The 17,001-nt window shown below is 43.4% G+C and overlaps 1 protein-coding gene across 1 annotated transcript; it reads left to right on the forward strand.

Annotated features, from left to right (window-relative positions):
* Window positions 1-6,960: 6,960 nt before the first annotated feature.
* Window positions 6,961-16,378, forward strand: LOC124119334. Its single transcript, XM_046481822.2, has 3 exons — window positions 6,961-8,720; window positions 13,721-13,966; window positions 14,091-16,378. The coding sequence occupies exons 1-3, from the start codon at window positions 8,000-8,002 to the stop codon at window positions 14,441-14,443; spliced, it is 1,320 nt and encodes a 439-aa protein (XP_046337778.2). The 5' UTR covers window positions 6,961-7,999; the 3' UTR covers window positions 14,444-16,378.
* The last annotated feature ends 623 nt before the right edge of the window (window positions 16,379-17,001 follow it).

Consider the following 17,001-nt stretch of genomic DNA (forward strand, 5'->3'; position numbering starts at 1 on the left):
GGGTTCGAACCCCGGACGGGACTTACTTTACTAGGACATTGTAATCCCAAATATAAAAGTTGTTAGTATTTAAACAATTGATAAATCGTATGTTTACATGTTTGAGACATAAGATTTACTGAATTGTTTTAAAATGGGTTCGATGCGCAGCAAGTTATTCGTAATTATGAATAGTGTTGGCATACTAACAAGAAATGGTATTCATTTTCGTCATAGTTCATTCCAAAATTGACACAATATTTACATAAACGTTCTTCTGAGTTTTCTCTTTTATGTCTTCCTGTCTTAATTCTGAGTTTATGACAACCTCAGCAGAAATGCGTTACATATATCCTGTAAGGTTTACAGTCGATGTAATTTATGGACTTTTAGTTCCGCTTCAAGAGTTGAAGGAGAGTTTGGGTCTTAAGTTGAATAGTGAGTGAGTGAGTGAGTTGGGTTTAACGCCGCTTTTAACAGTATTCCAGTTATATCACGGAGTGTCAGCTTAATATGGGAGGAAAGCCCGAAGTGATGCAGGTCTCAGACGTTTGCCACTTCGGTGAAACCCACGAGCACGGGTATGGTGCTGACAAACCTAGAAACATAATCGGGGCGAACCGGGATTCGAACCCACAATCATAGGTTTCTGGCGTGTCCAAGGGACGCAACTCTGCACATCGAATCGCGGCGCCTTAGACGACTGGGCCACCCGTGTCCCCCTTAAGTTGAATAGGCTTGGAGTTCAGATTTAAGACATTGTATTGCTGTGCCATTTTTTAAAGTCACAGTTCAGAACCCGTTATTGCATTATTTCCAACACCTAGTATTATCCATACATATCCAAATCCGTATTTGAAAATAAGGTTCTTGATGTAAGTAGCCCAAGATACACGACCTACTTAATCCCGTCCATACAGCATTAGATACGTTTGTTTGTTACTGTTTTATAGAAAGTAGTTTAATACTTGATGGTATAATGTACATACAGTTTGTGTCTTCCACATTCACCAAGAACGGCGTCGTTACATGCTCTGGACAGCTCAAGTAGACGCTTGGGGTGTCCTTCCTATGTGTCCACAATACGGATTTCCCATAATTCAGAACCGTAGGATAAAATTGGTAGAATCATAGCATCAAACATTGTCGTGGCTGTATGCACTGTTAAACCCCCAGAAAGAAGGTGTTTTTTTAAACATCAGAAGACTATTTCCGCTTGTTGTGCTAAGTTAGTTGTTGCTCTTGTCGAGATTAGTTTAGACGTGAAGACTAAACCTAGGTATTTGTAAAAATAGTTTGTTTCTAATTGATTTCCTCTATAATGCCATGTCTATTCTGACAACTTCTATTTTTGAAAATTTCGACATTTAAAGCCATACCCCATCTCATACAAAAATCACCGACACGGTTGATCCTGTAATCTCCCTGCACTGTCAGCTGAGTTGGTGACGTCATCGGAGTATGCAACGAACAAGTACTTGGCTCTTCTTCTGAAATGAAAATACCCCTGCAAATTGCTTGTTTCAGTGACAGTTTCATTGATAAATAGTGTGAATAATGCTGGACTTATCACACATCCTTGACGTGTTCCGACCACAGGAGTCCGTATCTAAAAATAGACGCCCTCATGCATATTCATGACCATCTCCACACGCGAGCCCTTCGTGTGGAGATGGTCATGAATATGCATGAGGGCGTCTATTTTTTAGATACGGACTCCTGTGTTCCGACACAACAGTTGAAATACTCCGTTAGAACATGTTCAGTCCTTACACCTTTAAGCTTAGAGTACCTATCAGGAAACAATGTCAGACAATTTCCATTAAGTCCATAATTAAGAAGGCGATGCCACAGGGAAGAGTGATTTACACACTGAAAAGATTTCCTAAAGTAGTAGGTTTTGATAAATGTATGTCCTTATTATTCCATAAAACGTTAACACACTATCTGCTGTGGAACGATTTTTTTCGAAGTCCGAAACTGATTTTCAGAGATGATCTTTTTTTCGGCTTTCATTTAAGAGTTTGGAAAATATTTCCCATTTGACCGGAAGTCAAGAGATTTCTCTGTGGTTGTTAACCTGATCTTGAGCACTATTCTTGTGAAGCGGACACACAATCGCTCTGTTTCAAAGTACACACAAGACCTCACAATCTCGTTGAGCATTTTTACACATATATGAACAATAATTTTGAGGAAATTTGTAAATACACTATAGATAACGATCCAAACTCGTAATGAAAAAAGGTAATATTCATATTGTTATGTTACCATAATCTGGAATGGAAGTCGTGAAGATCGGGAGTGGAAAGGTCTTCCGCATCCCATTTGCCGTAAAAGGCGGCTATGCTTGTCGTAATAGGCGACTAACGGGATCGGGTGGTCAGGCTTGCTGTCCTGGTTGATGCGTGGATCGATGCTCATGTTATTAATATATAGATTGTCTGGTCCAGACTCGATTATTTACAGACCGCCGTCATATAGCTGGAATATTGCTGAATGCGGCGTTAAACAACAATCCAAACCAATCCAAAACCACAGACGCTCTGGCCATTAGAAGACGGATGCGGCCCCAGCTTTATAAACAAAAGACATAAACTGTAAAAATTGCTGTCGAACTTCCCGAAAAATTAATTGGCCTACTTCACTTTTGATCTTTGTAAAAATATACATTCGAAGAAAGAAGGCCTCATACCCAAGAATCTGTGCTATGAGTATCACACCGCTTTGAAATCACTCAACCGTAAAATGGTGACAGATAAAGAGGACGCGTTGTGGTCTACGACATATTATTATTCATCACAAATATTGTTTGCATGAAGTGCAGTTTTTCCCTTATAACTATTTAATAAACGTGCACCATCCCGCACCACACACACGGGCTAGCGACATCCTCGACAACCATCACCAGGACATGTGGCAGTTTGGTCAGCTCGGAAGTCATCTGTAAACACACAATTAGGGCGGAAATACACTCTCTCAAAAAAGAAACGCATCCCCTATATTTTCAAGATGTTTATCTCAATATTCAAGTTATTATAACACATTTATCATTGAAGACAACAATGTGAAATTTGGCATGGTGGCAGTACAGTTCTGCAAGTTTAAGTCCAGACTTCGACAGTTCTCTCACTAAGATTGACGTGACGCAATGGGGCGTCTTTCTCAGTACCTCGTATGAGCGCCACGAGCTGAGATCACAGCATTACACATCCTAGGAACAGAACGGATTAGACGCCGGATTCTTTCCTGAGGGATTGCTCTCCACTCCTCCTGCAGTGCAACGGCTAGTGCATCCAACGTCTGCGGCGGCGGTGTACGTGCACGTACTCGTCGGTCCAGATAATCCCAAAGATGTTCGATTGGGTTGATGTCTGGTGATCGGGAGGGCCATGGTAACACGTTGACGTTAGAATTCTGGAGAAAATTCACTGTTGCATAAGCAGTGTGCGGCCGGGCGTTGTCGTGTTGATAGAGCTCCCTCTGTTGGTCGATAATCGGCAGAAGATGAGGCTGTAAGACGTCATTGATATAGCGCTGGGCTGTCTGATCTTTGGTTGTAAGACATGGCTCCCCACACCATGACGCTCCCTCCTCCAAATCTGTCGACCTGCCGAACACAGTTCGGGGCAAAACGTTCGTTTCCTCTTCTATAGACACGCTGTCTTCCGCCACGGCGTTGTAAGAGAAGACGTGATTCGTCACTAAACTAGGCGCGCCTCCAGTTTCTGAGGGTCCATATCCGAACGTTGGTGCACCACCTGAGTCGTTGGCGTCGATGTTCGTGGCGTAAAACAGGTCCAATAAGTGGTCTTCTTGCACGTAGACCGGCCTCTCGTAGACGGTTCCTAATTGTTTGTGTGGACACTCTTCTCAAACCTGGCACCTGTGTTGCAGTGACGGTAGGTGTGGCTAGCCGATTACGTAGGTGGGTGACCCGGATGAGTCGATCCTGAGGTGGTGTGGTAACCCTTGGCCTACCACTTCGTGGGCGATCTTCAGTTGCATGAAACTGGGTGTATTGGCTCCAAAGTCGGGAAATCGTTGTTTTATGAACATTGAGTTGCCGGGCAACGTTTCGAAAGCTTTGTCAGGCCTCAATACGACCAATGGCGATATTTCGATCTGAAGCACGCAACCGTGGCATATTCGACCTTGTCTTTCGGTGAAAATGAAAGAGTGAATCGCTAATCAACACGTGCTTTTATAAACCAATACTTCTACTGCTCTTTCCATGAATTGCTTGTGCATGAGGCTTTTGGTATGGGCCACGAGAAAATTTTGCTCACTATGATAAAAGTAACAATAAAATGCCCTTGTGCACGAAAATTGGTGTGTTTGGGCGCTTACGTTAATAAACAGTGAGTGAGTGAATGAGTATGGTTTTACGCCGCTTTTTGCAATATTCCAGCAATATCACGGCGGGGGACACCAGAAATGGTTTTCACACATTGTACCCATGTCGGGAATCGAACCCGGGTCTTCGGCGAACGCGAACGCTTTAACCACTAGGCTGCCCGACCGCCCCTAATAAACAGTGTACATGGTATAAGTGCATATCAGAAAAATTGTATTTACAATCAATATCTTTCTTCTTGGGGTTTTCTCACATTTTCAGACTGGGGTTGCGTTTCTTTTTTGAGGGAGTGAATGATGCTGCATATTTAATTATAGTCCGAAACTGAAGTGATAGGTTTGAAATAGAGAAAAGTCATACACTTGTCTGTCTCTTCCAAGTAGTACCCCGCTGAGATACGGCGGGATTATTGCTGAAAACGGCGCAAAACCGGCTCACTCACTCATTCACTCACTCACTCACACTTTAGTAATTCGTAAGCACGCTTAAGTAACTCATGAGCACGCTTTAGTAACCCATGGGACCGCTTTAGTATCTCGTGTACACAATACAGTATTTCGTGCGCACCATTGTAGTATATGTCAGCACGTGTCATACATACAACAACGCTTCTATACATACAGTATGTCCCGAGAACACTTATTTCAGTTGCAAAACCTGCGGCAAAATTATTCTTTTCTGAATATTTTTTTTTTTTTAATTCCAAGCCTCCAACACCCAAGAATATTAAATGGCCGACTCATTATTGCCGGCTATACAGAGCATACAACGCACGTGTTGTTTACCTATGTAAACCGACAATGTAAATATTATCACACACCTTCAAATGCTATCTCTTCTGCCGATCCATTGAATATTCAGTGTGACGTCTTATCGTGATGTTCACAATAATAACGTTAGACTTTCGGCGAAAGCTAAACATAAAAAATACAAAACATGCGGCCCACATACATTGTTTGATTTAGGCTATGTGTGGAAATACAACTGCCTACAGATCAACCTTTTTGTCCTGGGCGTTTTTGGAAATGCGATCACACCGAAGTCAATACAGACAAAGGTATTGTAAGAATCTTGTTTATCAGGCCATTTCAGAGTTGGACGTGAGGATTGGATGGTCACAATGGCCAACTTTGATGGAGTCAGTATAGGATGTATGACCAGCAGGGACGACCGATCTGTTTTTCTGCGTCAACGCAGTCTATAAGCGTTACGACTATCCTACGTTAATGTTAAAGAATGCGTGTAATTTACGGTTGACGTAGCGCTAATATTGCTGAGACTATCGTACGTCTGTGTTAAAGAATGGGTGTAAGCTTGACGTAGCGCTAACATTGCTAGGACTATCGTACGTCTGTGTTAACGAATGGGTGTAAGCTTGACGTAGCGCTAACATTGCTAGGACTATCGTACGTCTGTGTTAACGAATGGGTGTAAGCTTGACGTAGCGCTAACATTGCTAGGACTATCGTACGTCTGTGTTAACGAATGGGTGTAAGCTTGACGTAGCGCTAACATTGCTAGGACTATCGTACGTCTGTGTTAAAGAATGGGTGTAAGATTGGCGTAGCGCTAACATTGCTAGGACTATCGTACGTCTGTGTTAACGAATGGGTGTAAGCTTGACGTAGCACCTATATTGCTAGGACTATCGTACGTCTGTGTTAACGAATGGTTGTAAGCTTGACGTAGCACTAATATTGCTAGGACTATCGTGCGTCTGTGTTAACGAATGGGTGTAAGCTTGACGTAGCACTAATATTGCTAGGACTATCGTACGTCTGTGTTAACGAATGGGTGTAAGCTTGACGTAGCGCTAACATTGCTAGGACTATCGTACGTCTGTGTTAAAGAATGGGTGTAAGCTTGACGTAGCGCTAACATTGCTAGGACTATCGTACGTCTGTGTTAAAGAATGGGTGTAAGCTTGACGTAGCGCTAACATTGCTAGGACTATCGTACGTCTGTGTTAAAGAATGGATGTAAGATTGACGTAGCACGAGGTGAACTTTGTCCGTTTCCGTGTCGGAAGGGGACGCCCTGATATTCACGGGCGAAGACAAGCCTGGGTTGGTTAAGACAAATTCTAACCCGGATCTTCACGGGGGAGAAAAGCATGGGTTGCTTAAGATATATTCGAACCCGGATCTTCACGGGAGGAGACAACGCATGGGTTGGTGAAGACAAATTCTAACCCGGATCTTCCCAGGGGAAGACAAGCATGGGTTGGTGAAGGCAAATTCTAAGCCGGATCATCACGGGTCCGATGTGAATCTTTACTCACACTGTCAATCATTGCTTTTACTCTCTTGTACATATGCGACCACTGGCGTGATATATTGCTGATGCACTCCCACTCTTTTCTCCTCTTTGAACACGCTCCAATTCAGTGAGTGAGAGGCTGAAATATTATCTGCACAGCATGTGTGTATATAATACACAATGACGCTGTTTAACAGGAAACATTAACAGTGAAATAAACATTAAAATTCTTTATGCAAAAAACTTCCAAACTAAAGTTTCTCTCCAATTCATAACCCGCCAGCTACCATAACACGTTCTGCATCTGTCGAAGCCATACAATCACGTCAGACAGCGAGGTCAGTTGGAAAACACATCAAGTAAGGGTGAAACATTCGGAACACATCGGACCGTTACGGCAAGTTCTATTCGGGCCGAGTAAAACAAGGTCATACAAACTAGTAAGGATTGAGCGTCAACAGTTTTTGTTAAGAGCATGTGTAGATACTTATTTGCGGGAGTTTGGCGTGTAATGTACACATAATTGGTTTCATGCTCCCAACTCGGGAAGAGGGCTTTGCGGTCACAGGCCTATTTGATGTTTGTATTGACAGAACTGAGCGCAGCAGAGGATGAGTGTTTATGAGATTGACACCCTCATTCAGTTAAACCGCGGATTACCCCAAGCTGTGCTTTCTTCGCCGTATTTGTATGAGAAAGCTGATTTGTCAGGGCATGCGCATAATGCCAATATTCAATAATTGCAAGTAGCCACTGACGCGGGACATGTACCGCAACAGATGGGATGCTTCATCAGGGGAGGAAGAGGATGTAACGTTAGTGAGCAGTGGTACTCAGTCAAGCGTTGTATCTAAAAGAGGATAAGTCTGGACCTTCATCAAGGCGATGCCATTCACTCACTTCATTACTCTACAGATGAACATAGGATGTTGTGTTGGCTTGTGACGGATTATCGTGGGTCGTTGTGAAGATTCTTTGTCAATAAAGGAAGTACGTGTCGTTTTCTTAAAGTGGTAAAGTGGTTCACGGTTCTCACTGCGCGACGTTAAATGATAATGTGATGTGAATAGACGGAGCCCAGTTTGTGTTCGTCGTATAGTGACCTGTCAACCAAACGCCAAATGGACCCAATCAGAGATTGTGATTCGCTGGATATACAATAACTACGTTCTGAAAATACGTTTCTTGTGGTTTCGTGAACAAAGACTTAAACATGCGTTTTCGTCCAAATGGATCAGAGAGCTAACGAATAACGAATACATCAGGGTTTGGATCAGGAATTAGGTTAATATACCAAAAAGGCCATTTTTTCGGAAGACCAAAACGATGATAGATGTGAATTGAAATTTGAAAAAGAGGTTAACATAATTTCTGTGTGATGAATCAAGTACCTTTCTAGTCACCATGTACATGTTTATATTCCTGTTGGCGTCAGCGGTAAACGCTGTGACCTCTGACGTCCATTACGTTGACCTTCTGCGAGGTCATGACTTTAAGTCCGAGGTCGTGTCCAAGTCTGCCCTTCAGACCGCCCAGCTGCAGATCATCGAGCTCAAGAAGCTTGTTGAAAAACAAGGAAGGGTTTTAGCTCAACTGGTCGCAGGTCAGAACAAACTCGTCAAGTATAAATCCCGAGAATTAAAGAAGAACAAACACACACGGAGATACCTCAAGAAAATATACAAGTCATGCACGTGCGAATCTCGTAGCAACCCTGTGAAGTATTACAGCAAGGATGTGAACGATGCGAAGGGAGACAACTCCCGGCGGATCGCAATTTTCAACAGATCGAACTCAAAGGATGTCAGTAAGAGCAAGGATGTCTTGAATATTTTGGTGGAGAGTGGTAATGGTATACCCGACGAAGGAGGTGCGCGTGTTCCTCAAGGAGACAGAAATGACGTTAGTAGAGCACTGAGAGACTCTCAGGTTGTGAAGGCGCCATCTACCGGCGAGGGTAGCGACCCACATGGAGGTCACAAGGCATCGTATGGCCACACCGAGGATGAATTAAGATCGACATCCACTAAGGTGCCGACAACGTCGACGATAGTGTCTTCAAGTACGTCTACAACAGCTAAGCCACCAGTGATGTTTGGAGATGGTTCTGATGACGTTGATGAAGGTGAGCTGCATCCCTTAAACGTAGACTTACGCCACTCCCGTGTAGCCTGTCTGTTGTTTAACACTCAGTATTCCAGCTATATTACAGCAGCTTGTAAGCAGTCGAGTCTGGACCAGATAATCCAGTGACTGACATCATGAGCATCGATCTACACAGTTGGGATACGATGACATGCATCAACCAAGTCAGCGAGCCTGACCACCCAATCACGTTAGTCGCCTCTTACGACAAGCATAGTCGCCTTTGACGGCAAGCATGGGTTGCTGAAGACCTAAAGTACCCCGGATCTTCACGTTTCTGGGGTAAAGTTAAGATACATGTAAAATCAGTTCAACCGTTTTTCTTAATAACTACAGTAAAGTGAGTTAAGAAAGTCGCTTTAAGCAATATTCTGGCAAAATCACGACGGGCGATATCATCAACCAGTCGAACCCGGACTTTTGATTGATATTATTGCAACGACCGACGACAATCATAAAGGTCGCCGAGCCTGACCATCTATTCAATCCCCTCGTGCGCATGCGCAGGATGCTGTGGAATATTACACCATGTATAACTCGGTCTATTGTGCAGAGTTACTTCCCTTATCCCCTGCAAACTGCGGCTCAAGGTCACAATGCACACAATATCAGAATCACGGGGTTTGTTTGTTTAACGCCAAATTCAGCAATAATCCACGTACAAGATGGCTGTCACATAGGACAACCCGGTCTTCTAATGTGATGATTATTTGTTTTGCTGAGTTGTGTCCCTTAACCTTGCCAGCATCCGACCATGTTGGTTCGATTCCCAGATTTGTTCCGATTATTACCCTTGGTCTGTCAGCGCCTTACCCATGCTCGTTGGTTTCAGTGTCCCTTTGAAATCCCCTAATCTAGACCCCGATAGTTTGAAAACCATATCTAAAAGACCATCAAAGTTGTGGATGTTCCTTGTTATCCGAGATCTGGTAATCATGAACCTTTTTAATCCGGACGGTTAAGTTTCCCTCATAACAGTACCATCTGCCATAACGAGGATTGCCGCTATACGTCTGAGCGTCGTTACGAACGCTGCAACACTGTATCACGTTTTAACGTTAAGATTAACCTGGCTGCCGGCAGTCTGAGTGACACTGTTCGCGCACAGTGGTGTAATTTGCTCTCATCAGACCTGGAGCCAGCACCGTGTTCCCACCGAGGCGCGGGGATGCTGATGGATAGTCAGTTCTCAATGAGTCTGTGGCAAGCGGATATCTCGGCCGGCTGTCACAAAAACAACACTGCACATATGCAAGTGTTGTTAAATTTATACAAATATTTTGTTCTGTTTTATCACTTAACTGTACGTACAAATGTTGTGTTAACACTACCGGTTATAGCCTGAACATATGTCTAATCGTTTGCCAATATATCTCAATAGCCACTTTGTCACGCTTCCGTTTAAATTGTTTAAGATGAAAGATTGCATACCCCCCCCCCCCCCCTTCTCTCTCTCTCTCTCTCTCTCACTCTCTCACTCTCTCTCTCTCCATCTCTCTCTCTCCCTCTCTCCCTCTCTATCTGCCTCTCTCTCTCTCTCCCTCTCTCTCTCTCCCTCTCTCTCTCTCCCCCTCTCTCTCTCCCCCTCTCTCTGTCCCTCCCTCTCTCCCTCTCTCTCTCTCCCTCCCTCTCTCTCACTCTCTCTCTCACTCTCTCTCTCTCTCTCTCTCACTCTCTCTCTCTCCCTCTCTCCCTCTCTCTCTCTCATATTAGTTGTGCAAAACATAAAGCACATGCCTTAATTATCGTAACAATTATATAAAATGGATTTACTTCCTTGAACTTCGAGGAAACAAGATCTGGTGTATTTCTGAAAGAACGCTATTATTACTGATTGAGAATGGTCACTTTTACCTAAGGTGCAGCCATGTGACGGTGGATGACATCACAAAGATTTTTCACACACATAAACACGTTGGTATTTGAACCCGGGCTTACGACATGACGAGCGAACACTTGAACACCTCGACTACCCGGAATCCATACAATGCAGCCACTCTACAGTGACATTCCCTTTGGTTTGGACGTCAGGTGGTCCTGTGTTAGCAGTGACAGCTTTTCTCAGCCAAGGAACAGTGTTCGTTTGCAATAGGCGTCAACATGTGTAGCAGAACGTTTCCACCTCATTAACCTTCTAATGGAACATCGGAGAAGCGATAAAGACGCCATTTATGTGGTAAAGGAATTATGTTACATGCAATTCAGCCTAGTGCTCGGCATGAGGGGATAAAACAAGGACTGTTTGGTTTGGACCACTACCCTCATCCCACACACACTACACATACAACACACACGCATATCACACACCACATACTCACACACATATCACACTACACACATATACACACATCACACTACATACACACACTACACACACGCACAGTACACACACACACGCACGCCACACACACACGCATATCACACACCACATACTCACACACATATCACACACCACACCACACTACACACCATACATATACACACATCACACTACATACACACACTACACACGCGCGCACTACACACACACGCGCATATCACACACCACATACTCACACACATATCACACACCACACATATACACATCACACTACATACACACACGCACACTACACACACACACACGCACACTACACACACACGAATATCACACACCACATACTCACACACATATCACACACGACACGACACACACACAAAACCCACACACACACCACACATAACGATCCCATGCTTGTCGTAATTGTATTCTGTTATTGATGATCAGGTGGTGGTACCCTGGCGTGACGCTGTACCCCGACGTTGTAGAATGATGTTCATGCTGTCAACCACTTGTTTGTCTCGCCGTGGCTATCTACGGGTTGACTGCGTAAAACTACATTCTCTCTACATTCTCCCTACAGTCCTTCTACATTCTCTCTTCAGTCTCTCTCACCGATGTCACGTTCATGTGTTACCCAGCAAGGGAAGACGTAGGACATCATCATGGTGTCACCCTCGATTATCCAGCGTATTATATATCCATGTTTATATTTATCATGTGACAACCGACCATAGACGGAATATTATTGAATGTGGCGTTATCTAGAACTAAATCACTTTTTAAAGCACCTGGTATCAGCTAGACGAATACACCTTGACCTTGTGCGACCCGACAAGCCTATCAATGGACGTGTTGACCTGATAAACGGTCGCGTGTCCCCCATCAATCGCAAGGGCGGGGCGTCTAATTGTGGAAACCCATTCCGGCAACACGTGGTCAGTTTGACGTATTCCTAACCTTGAGTAGCGACAGGCAGGAAATATTTACACCCGGAGAGGGAAACACGCCACATGTGTGTATGTTATGTAACAAAGAGTGTTTCAGATGTGGGTCTGCATACAAACTCAGTCGGTTATGTTTCTCCCTCTCTACGGTGCTGTTATCTGATGAGAAGGGAGCTGTACATCAGAGAGGTTGGGTGGTTCTCATTAACGTTCGCTTGAAACAAATTCAATTTAGCAATACCGTTTTGATGGCAGGCGGCTGAGCCAATGAATGTTGTTTAAAGCCACAGTCAGCAATATTTTACCGAATGTGTGTTAAGGTTTTACATATGACATTATGACGACACAAATATTGATGTTGTTCGTCGACTTTGACTACTTTAAATGTTTCATTAAACCTGAAGAAATCGCTGGCATCCTATAGATTCTCACTGCCAAATATTGTGAAGGATCTACCGTCAGTATCAACCTTGTCCTTCCCAGATTCTCACTGTCAAATTTGTCATAGCTTCACTTTCCACATCAGCTGTGGCGTTCCTAGATTCACACCACCAAATAGTGTTAAGGCTCTACAGTCAACATCAACTGTGGCCTTCCTAGATTCACACCATCAAATAGTGTTAAGGCTCTACAGTCAACATCAGCTGTGGCGGGCCTAGATTCACACAATCAAATAGTGTTAAGGCTCCACAGTCAACATCAGCTGTGGCGGGCCTAGATTCACACCATCAAATAGTGTTAAGGCTCCACAGTTAACATCAGCTGTGGCCATCCTAGATTCACACCATCAAATAGTGTTAAGGCTTCACAGTTAACATCAGCTGTGGCCATCCTAGATTCACACCACCAAATAGTGTTAAGGCTCCACAGTCAACATCAACTGTGGCCTTCCTAGATTCACTCAATCAAATAGTGTTAAGGCTCTACAGTCAACATCAGCTGTGGCCATCCTAGATTCACATCATCAAATAGTGTTAAGGCTCCACAGTCAACATCAACTGTGGCCTTCCTAGATTCACACCATCAAATAGTGTTAAGGCTCTACAGTCAACATCAGCTGTGGCGGGCCTAGATTCACCCAATCAAATAGTGTTAAGGCTCTACAGTCAACATCAGCTGTGGCCTTCCTAGATTCACACCATCAAATAGTGTTAAGGCTCCACAGTCAACACCAACTGTGACCCTCCTAGATTCACACCATCAGTATAGCTAAAATGGATAGAATTATCAAATTTGTAAAAATGGGTCAGTGACATTTGTGTTGATTGCAGTAAATGTTCCAAAACCAATAATGGTGTTTCCTTTTATTTGATAACAAATTCCATCCATGTTTAGCTACTGCCTTCCTTTATCGGGCAATTAATGGAAGACCTCGGACGTCTGCAAATGATAATGCCCTGAAATATAGCGTTACCGTTATAATATAATTGTGTTGAAACGTTTCATTTTTCGAATAATTTGACCTGGTATGAGAGTGAGTGAGTGAGTGAGTGAGTGAGTGAGTGAGTGAGTGAGTGAGTGTTTATGAGGCTTCAAGCAATAATCCAAAGGTATTACGACAGGGGACACCGGAATTGGGTTTCATGATTCTTCACTGTGTGGAGAATCGAACCCGGGCATTCTGTGTGAAGAGCAAACGCATTTGCCACTAGGCTACCCCACCACAACGCTCTGCTTTGATTTTAATACAAGTTTATGATGTTTTGTTTACAGAATCCTATGATGTCTTCGCTAATCTAGACTCCGGGAGGGTCAAGGGTAACCATAGCGACATCATATGGCTTCATCCGCCCTCAGAGGAGTCGTCGTCTTTGTGTGGTCGTCAGGGATTGGTCCGTTTAGACTTCCGTCAGCCGTCATCCAATCAGCGCCACGAAAAGATCAAGATTGACATGTGGTTTGACACGCCCAGTGGTTGGGTTTTCAACGTCGGCGATTCCAAATCTAACGATGGAGGGTGTAAGTCAATTCATTTGTTTAATGAACTTTAATTATTTAATTAAGATTGATATCCATTACTGCATATTTATCGGATGAAAATTTTACTTTTTGTCTTTTATAACACTGATTTATCCTGTTTCAGCCGGCGATGGCACCACACAAGAGAATGATTGTGAGGCGCAAGGTTTGGGGACTTCTTTCTCAATCCACGGTAGTGATAAGTCTCCAAACCCCTTGAAGAAGTTGTTATATGAGAGAACAGACTTCATCAAGTCACGTGTTACACTGATTGTCAAGGATGAAACAATCATATGGAACAACTATTATGAAAATTTTAACTTCTTGCATAGCCCCACCCTATTTGCTCTCAATAACCAATCAGACAGCCAGGGCCCTGTCAATCACGACGTATATCTTTCATTCAACAGGGTCATAGCGGGGACCTACAGAAGTGGGCGTGGTTTATGTAAAGTTGCACTTAAGTGGTTGGAATAAATGTGCAAATTTCGCATAATTTATAAGTGTAATGTGCATATTTGTTGAATATAAACGTCAGTCAGCAGCATATTCAACCCCAAAATAGCTGGGATTCATGCAACAACCTATCGCCAGTCCGGATTTAACCACGCCCCCAACAAGCTAGGGAGATATCACATATGTGATATTTTATCTGTAAACCTCTAGAAACCTGATATATTACATACTTCAGTGTGAAAGGCTGATTTCTTCGAAGTGAAAAAGTGATATTTTCATTGCAGTGAACTTAAGACTTTGACGAAACTTTTGTCATACAAGAGTTACCTCCCCTCACATTGTCTCCTCACAGTGTCTAGCCCGTACACAAACCGTTGACTTCCTTTTTAAGTTAGTTCCACATTGACAAGGCAAAATAATGACAGATGGCCATTTATGGAGTTAATATCGCTTCATGCCGTTTATTTTCTTGAAACATTTTCTTTACAAATTGTAAATTTCTCATTTGACTCGTCAATCGAAACTCAATGTTTCGCAAAGCGCCATTTTTGTTACTTGACGAGCGTGTATTCTTTCGCTTCCAACAGGGGGGTCTCGTAGTCTTAAAGAATATGTTTTTTAAAGTTGATTCAATACATAATCATATCCATATGTATGATACAGAATTTTCGTGACCCTTATAGTTTTTTGTTACTTTTGTATATATGTTTTAAGATTTTGCAAACACGAACTACTTAACACGTATTCGCCCAGATTACCTTTCTAATGGTGGTCAGTGTCCTCTACTGGCATCACTCTTGGCTTGCTTGCAGCATCATGGTAGCCCATCGAGATGCCACGGCGACACTGCACACAGCGAGGTTAAACCCAACTCCGGGTAGTAGTCGGCATTCACAACAAACAACAGCTGGAGTCCTTCACTGCACGTTTCAAACCTTATTCAGTTTGCGAATGAGTGAGGTGGGTTTTACACCGCTTTCAGCAATATTCCAGCAGTATAACGGCATGACCCTAGAAATGGGCTTCGCGCATGAGGGGAATCGAACCCGGGTCTTCGGTCTGACGAGCAAACGCTTTAACCACTAAACCAACAATAGTTAATGAAGGAGGTAGCGTTGTACTTGAATACCAATTAAATGCTTTAAGTCCTGTCTCTTGATTATATATATAATTAACATGTTGCCCTGTTGGAGACAGACGTCGGGCACTCCGAGTGACTCCGGGCGATGCTGGTCAATACGATAGACAGGAATGAACCCTTAAATGTTGGTTAAGCTGCAAATAGTATAACCCTGTGAACAAACACACTATATACCGTTACCCATTGTTTTTTTTAGGGTTTGAATGATAGATCCTCACCAACCAATGTTTATCTGGTCCTGAGCCATGACTGTGGAATATATATATATATACAATGTATATACATACTTTCTAAAAGCCTAGGAATATCTAGATCAAATTAAAGTAGTGTCCTTGATTCCACAAAACAGAGGAAAGGTTATTTTGAATAAAGAAAAATACAATTATTTTAAGAAATGTTTTCATAGACCTAGTGTTAGTCTAATGCCTACCGTATGAAGCTATTTCTGGCTTGAGTGCATGGTCAGGATTGGTGTCATTACGTGTCGTCGTGCCACGACGGCGTGGGCGGTGCTCATAATATCAACCCCTGGGTTGTCCATTTATATGGTCCAGACTAGACTGTCTCGAGGCCTCCGTTATATGGCTGAAATATTGCAGAATGCCGTGTTAAACAACAAACACACTCACCTAGCTAGCCTTGCTGCTGACGTCAGTGAGCTCGACGGTGGTGACTGGATATACGACCCGTGAAGATCCAGGGTTGAATAGGTCTTCAGCAACCCATGACTATGCTTGCCGTAAAAGGCGACTATGCCTGTCGTAAGAGGCGACTAACGGGATCGGGTGGTCAGGCTCGCTGACTTGGTTGATGCATGTCGTCGTATCCCGATTGCGTAGATCGATGTTCATGATATCAATCACTGGATTGTCTGGTCCAGACTCGATTATTTTACAGAAGACCGTCATATAGCTGGAATATTGCTGAGTGCGGCGTTAAACAACAAACACGGAAAAGAAAAGGCTGGGTACTCACAGACGAGTCAGTAGTCATGTGAACTGCATTTACTTCTCAAGCGACAAGCTAGGTGTCACTGTTTCTTAATGTTCTGAGGGGCACGGGTGGCCCAGTCGTCTAAGGCGCCGCAATTCGCTGTGCAGAGTTGCGTCAGTTGGGCACGCCAGAAAGTTATGATTGTGGGTTCGAATCCTTCGAATTGTTTCTAGGTTTGTCAGCACCCTACCCGTGCTCGTGGGTTTCACCGAAGTGGTTAACGTCTGAGACCTGTATCATTTCCTCCCACATTAAGCTGACACATCGTGATATAACTGGAATACTGTTAAAAGCGGCGTTAAACCCAACTTACTCACTCACTCTAACTGTTCTGACTCTGTTGACTGTGTATGTGTTGTGGTTACTAAGAGGTACATGTTGGTGGTGAATAGGCAACTGGTTGGTTGATATGAAGAGCTGGAGATGTTTGAATATGGCAAGTCGT

Source organism: Haliotis rufescens, unplaced genomic scaffold (assembly GCF_023055435.1).
Source record: "Haliotis rufescens isolate VD_foot unplaced genomic scaffold, xgHalRufe1.0.p SCAF_46, whole genome shotgun sequence".
In the NCBI taxonomy this organism is placed as follows: Eukaryota; Metazoa; Mollusca; class Gastropoda; order Lepetellida; family Haliotidae; genus Haliotis; species Haliotis rufescens.

Excerpts from the sequence above, each read along its gene's own strand:
- LOC124119334 (XM_046481822.2), top strand. The coding sequence starts at position 8,000 with ATGTACATGTTTATATTCCTGTTGGCGTCAGCGGTAAACGCTGTGACC. Across the intron at positions 8,721-13,720 it reads TTCTGATGACGTTGATGAAG|AATCCTATGATGTCTTCGCT; the intron begins GTGAGCTGCATC and ends TTTTGTTTACAG. Across the intron at positions 13,967-14,090 it reads CAAATCTAACGATGGAGGGT|CCGGCGATGGCACCACACAA; the intron begins GTAAGTCAATTC and ends ATCCTGTTTCAG.